Consider the following 5,967-nt stretch of genomic DNA (forward strand, 5'->3'; position numbering starts at 1 on the left):
AACTTGCCTAAATCCTTTCTGTCTCATTAATCACATTAACTTGATGCGCCGTTCATTTCGTGACTAGTCAATCGTCCGTGGATAGCACTGATATTTTTGCTAGTGGACCGTTAAATTACGCAAAGGGGAGTTCGGATCTGGTAATTGAACTGGTTTAATTAAGCGTTTTATTAAATTGTTCCGGAAGCGGAGGCGCCTGGACCGAACCGAGAAATCCGATCCGTCAGATGGACGAAACGTATCGACGCGTGTTTTTCCGTCTCTCTAAATAACCTAGATCGGAAAACATTCGTTTCGATTTAATTACATATCGTATTATATTAATTTTGTTCCGCTGAGTACATTTATAATTAACAAAGCTGCATAACGAGTAAACGTAGGGTTGGGGCGCTTATTCATTATCGGATTTTAAACAATATTCGCTTTTGGAATTAAATTTCATGTGGTCGTTTAAAGAATAATTTCCATAATACTATTTATAGTGTGTAATAAAATTATATTACAAGTATAAATGTTTTACAAAATCATATTTTTTTCTTCCTTTTTCAAAAACAACTTCGTTTCTTTCTCTGGCTGTTCGCGTACTCGGTGTTCTTTTCGACCAAGAACTCGTACAGGGGATCGAAATACTCGAGAATAGCGGCCCCGGAAAGTTTCTTGGTGCCTGTAATCTTTTCTAAAACCTCGGTCCAGTGGACACTAGCTCCCAAGGATAATCCCCGCCTGCCAAGCCGAAACAAGAGGACCCCAAGAAGAGAAACAAACAAACTTAAATTAATACTAAAGACCGGCTAAATTAACTTTACGCCCAAACCGATTCTGATTAACCTCAATTTCACGGATCTCACCTCAGCAATTCTCCGGCTTTCTTGGATTGATAAATATCGCATTTATGGAGGGGTTTCAAAACATTTCCCGGGACATATTCATCGGCGGCAACGCACAGTGCCTTGTGAAGTTGAAACTCCAAGATTCGCGCAAAAAAGTAAGAGATGTACTGAGAATCCGCAACAATGTGGTATTTAGCTGCCGGATCGAAATCCGTCTCAATTTTCCTATCCACTGGAGGTGATACTTTCTGTATTGTTTCTCTATAATACAAATCTACTCTAAATTATTTAAATCTAAATATTGTTTCATCACAAACCTATACTTCCAATAATGTGAATTCCAATATTCCGGATCTACGGTTCCTTCAAAAACATCCCATCTCCATTTATCCAATAAATATCCGTATGGAAGGAAAGCTACTCTTTCTAAAGCCAAATACATTAAATCGTTTAATTCTGTTTTGGTATCATTATGTAGTTTATCTAAGAGGCCGATGCGATGTAAATGTTTTGATGTGGTTACAGAAAGAGCGATTGTATCACCTATTGCTTCATGGAAACCTAATTTGAAATATCAATTTATACAGGGTGATTCATTAGCTCTATGACAAACTTTGGCAGATGAAAGGTGATGTGATTCTAAGGAAAAAATGTTATATGAATATGGGTCCGATTCATTTTGGTTAAAGAGTTACAAGCCTTTGAAAATTTTACACAGTTTAATAGGCAAATGAAAATGTAACATAAAAAATAAGTTTAAAAATTACAAAAATTGTTCGAAATGTCCGCCTTCAACTTGAAAGCACGCTTCACATCGACGAAGTAAAGATTTGCAACAATAATTATGAAACACAAATACAGAGTTGGCTGTGATAACAAAACTGAGTTCTTTATGTCAAACATTTCAATTTACTCTATTCTGTGTGTTTCAAAGTTTATAATTGTCAGAGTTTTGATCGAAAACGAAAATGCATGTATTTACGACTGAAGAATATGCAGATATTATTTTTGTATACGGGCTTTGTAACGGAAACGCTCGGCAAGCAGCAAGAGAATACCTTCGTAGGTTTCCAAATAGACATCAACCTGCCCATACAGTGTTTAGTGCATCATTTCGCAGACTGAGAGAAACAGGTAACCCCGCTCCACTACATTCCGTTCGTCCCCATGATGTGAATGTACAAAATGACGAACGTGTTATTGATTTAGTACTTGACGACCCTTCAATTAGTACTCGGCGTATAGCCAGCATGTTACAAATATCCCAAAGTTTTGTATGGCGTGTATTGAATCGAGAAATGTTACATCCGTTTCATCGCCAAAATGTTCAAGCATTACATCCTGGAGATACTGAGCAACGCTTAGCATTTTGCCACTGGATTATTCAGCAACATGCTCAAAATAATAACTTCATTTCCCAAGTTCTGTGGTCTGATGAAGCGTGTTTCACTAGGGACGGCATAAATAATTATCATAACGAACATGTGTGGTCCTTGCAAAATCCACATGCAATTAGACCAGGAAGATTTCAGCAACGGTTTAGTGTAAACGTTTGGGGTGGCATTTTTAACAATTCTTTGCTACCTGTATGGGTGATAAATGAACGCTTAAATGCAAATATGTACAGAAATTTCTTGGGACATAACCTTCTCGATTTTATCGACGACGTACCACTTAACATCGTTCAAAATATGTGGTATCAGCACGATGGTGCACCACCACATCGAGGAAGAGAAGTCATCGCTTGGTTACATGAACATTTTTCAAACAAATGGATTGGCAATGGAGGCCCAGTAGTCTGGCCACCACGATCCCCAGATCTAAATCTGTTGGATTATTATTTCTGGGGACACATGAAGCAGCTTGTGTACCATGTAGAAATTACTACCCGTCAGCAACTACTGGACAGAATTCAAGATGCAGCTAATAGCATACGGAATGATCCAAATATCATACGTCCTGTGATAGAATCTTTACTTCGTCGAGGTGCGGCGTGCATTCAAGCTAAAGGCGGACATTTCGAACAATTTTTGTAATTTTTAAACTTATTTTTTATGTTACATTTTCATTTGCCTATTAAACTGTGTAAAATTTTCAAAGGCTTGTAACTCTTTAACCAAAATGAATCGGACCCATATTCATATAACATTTTTTCCTTAGAATCGCATCACCTTTCATCTGCCAAAGTTTGTCATAGAGCTAATGAATCACCCTGTATTAATAGTATGTCCATAAAGTCATGGTGTACTTTTCTCTGACTCCTTAGGTAGCTTTCCCGTATAACCCCTATAGACTCATAGACATATTTATTTCAAAAAATCATAAAACAAAACTCCCTGTTAATGTTACCAACTTTACAACAATTTGACATGTATTATAGAAAAAAAAAACTATATGTGTGGTCAAATTGCACCATTACTTTACGGACATACTGTATATTAAATTAAAATGGACGGCTAAACTCGAAACTTTCTAATTCTAAGTCTAGTGCTAGTTCTACTTTTAATTCATGTAACCTCGGCTATAAAAGCTTAATTTCGCAATATTTGAATGCAGAATATTTTACCTGGATTAGCACCACTTCTAAAAGCATAAGGTTGATGTTTATATAACTGATAATATTCTATATGACCCATTTCGTGATGAATTGTCATAAAGTTTTCAAAATTAACTTCCGCGCACATTTTGATTCTAAAATCCTTTCCATTACAAAAATCCCACGCCGAAGCATGACATAAAACGTTTCTTCCATCACGCGGTTTTTCAATCATCGCACCTTCACTTTTATTGAAACTCATCGAATTCGATTCTAAACCGAGCGATTTATAAAAATTATCGGCGGTTTGGAACATTTTTATCACGGTATAATGTTTTTCCAAAAGTAGTTTGGTAACGTTTAATTTTTCTTCTTTGGGATATGGAATGACGTAAGGGGCGATATTGACCCAATCTTGTGCCCACATATTCCCCAAAAGATGAGCGGGGATTAAAGTGTCGCTTTCGTCCATAAATTCGGCGTATTTCGTTTTGAATTCGTTGAGGACGTATTCTTGGAGTTCGTTGTATAACGGACGAACTTCTTTCCAAAGCGATTCCATGGTTTCAACAAAGTTTTCGTCTTCAAAATCGGACCTCCACATAGCGCCTTTATCTTGAAAATCATTATTTTTCGCCGCTTTATTAGATAATTGAACGTAATCGTAAAACATTGATTTTAATTTTGAACCGGTAGCGTTTCTCCACGCTACCCAATAATACTTTAATACTTTGTAGTCGCGAGTTTTTGCCATTATATTTATTAAATCGGGTTCTAATGGAATTGGAATCCGTTTACCTCCATTGAAATTCCATTTTTCGTACGATTTTACTTTAGCGGTGCTGTAAATTTTAGTCATGTTTGAGATGATCCCAGTCAATGTTCTCAAGTCGTTTTCGTTTAAAGCGGAATTTCCGAGGACGGCTAATTTAGTGACTTGCCTAGCCAACGAGCAATCCTTGCATTTAGCGGGATCAGCTCTGTGAAAATATCGGCTCCAATACTTCTTGTCAAGTTTAGCACCTTCTATTGTCGCATCTACCTGAAACAGTAGCTATTAAGGAAATTGCAGAGTTCCCCGAACCTAATTATAATTAAATCGAGAGCGTTATCACGCAGCTCTCGCGGTGCGATAAAAATAATTGCCGAGCTCCATGACCTCTTAAGGGTGTCGTTGACGCTTGGAGAGCGTTATTAAAGTGGTCTCTCCACTCTTAGCGGTGACATCAATATTAATTGGAACTGTTATGGTTATGAGGTTAAGAAGGAGGAAAAAAGATTGTCGCATTTTCTTTTCTATTCATCATTTCTAATGGATGCGAATAAATTGTTTATGAACGTACTGCTATTTGTTCTTTTTGTATATGATCAATATCCGTTAGGTGGTCCCATTCTGCAGAAGCTTGTTTAAAACACGATTCGCTTTCTTTCTTTTCAAACTCGTTACTTAAAAATTGGCTTAACTCCCTCTCCGTTAACGGCTTCTTAATTTTTTTAGTAGCGTTTTTCGAATGAACATCACTTGATTTCACATTGATTGTTATCAATGTCACTACCTGCAACAAATAAGTGAAGAAGTAAAGGCAAAAATATCATCAATGTATTTTAATAAAACTAAAATTTTTCGTGTAAATATTTAATAATAAAAAAGGCATACAACGTTCATTCCAGCACAAAGCTTTATATTCCTGGATTGAATTGCGCGCGGCCAATTGCACAAAACGGGTCCGGTAATAATAAAAAACCGACCGATGGGGCGCAGTCGGATTTCTGTGAATTGTCGCTTTCAACGTCCCTCGTCTCGTTTTAATTAAAAGCAGTAATTAATGGCTGATACCCGGTTGTATACCCGGCGCGGTGCGTGCGTTATATGAGAGAAAATTAAAAACACCAATGCGGACGACTGAATGGGATTACATCAAAAGTTTTACCGGTCTATTATAGGTTTGAGTTTTATATTTCCAAATTGCCATTTTATGAATCAAAATATACATCGTGAAATACACGGCTTAATAAGCACAATTCATGTTTGATTAAAATTAAGTGGTACTTACCAAAATAAATAAGGGGATACGCATAAAGATCGCCTAAGGTTATTATTAAACAGATTACATGTTACTTTTGACATACTTTTACATTTATTTTATGTTGACAGATAGAATTTTTTTTTTGTTTATGCATATCGAACATGTGGATCAATGGCTTTTGTTGGAAGCCAAATTTTGACGAGAGCTTTTAGCTGGTCCCATGTACTCGAAACGTAATTAGCGGATCCATTTACCAAACAATAGGTCTCGCAGCCAGGACTTGCTTAATCCATCATAGTCTAGATTTTGTCAACGTAATTCTGTCGGCGAAACATGATGCATGGCATCCCAGAGACAATCGCGAAATGAAAGCGGCGTATCCACTCAAAACGGGTCGACTCCGTCGTGATTTACTAATGGACCAGAGGAACGAAACGCAGAGAGAGGAAGAGCAAACGAGAGAAAGACAAACTAGAACGACATGAGATTGGCTCCGGTATAGTTATTTGCTAAGTGTATCCGTATATATTATTCATTAATTCATCCGCGTCGTTTGTAGAAAAGGGCAGTGAAC

At 37.1% G+C, this 5,967-nt stretch overlaps 1 protein-coding gene across 3 annotated transcripts; it reads right to left on the reverse strand.

Annotated features, from left to right (window-relative positions):
- Window positions 1-470: 470 nt before the first annotated feature.
- LOC111417926 (angiotensin-converting enzyme-like) lies at window positions 471-5,509 on the reverse strand. 3 transcript variants are annotated; one of them, XM_071201599.1, is made up of 6 exons: window positions 5,421-5,509; window positions 4,710-4,922; window positions 3,397-4,408; window positions 1,148-1,256; window positions 849-1,091; window positions 471-723 (listed from the first exon to the last, which is right to left on the reverse strand). In XM_071201599.1, the coding sequence occupies exons 1-6, from the start codon at window positions 5,442-5,444 to the stop codon at window positions 546-548; spliced, it is 1,779 nt and encodes a 592-aa protein (XP_071057700.1). In that variant the 5' UTR covers window positions 5,445-5,509; the 3' UTR covers window positions 471-545. The 3 variants fall into 3 exon arrangements, with proteins under 3 accessions (XP_071057700.1, XP_022906108.2, XP_022906110.2); XM_023050340.2 differs by having other exon boundaries at window positions 1,148-1,391; XM_023050342.2 differs by lacking the exon at window positions 471-723 and having other exon boundaries at window positions 1,013-1,104; window positions 1,148-1,391.
- Window positions 5,510-5,967: the final 458 nt, after the last annotated feature.

This window comes from Onthophagus taurus, chromosome 2 (genome assembly GCF_036711975.1).
Source record: "Onthophagus taurus isolate NC chromosome 2, IU_Otau_3.0, whole genome shotgun sequence".
NCBI lineage: Eukaryota > Metazoa > Arthropoda > Insecta > Coleoptera > Scarabaeidae > Onthophagus > Onthophagus taurus.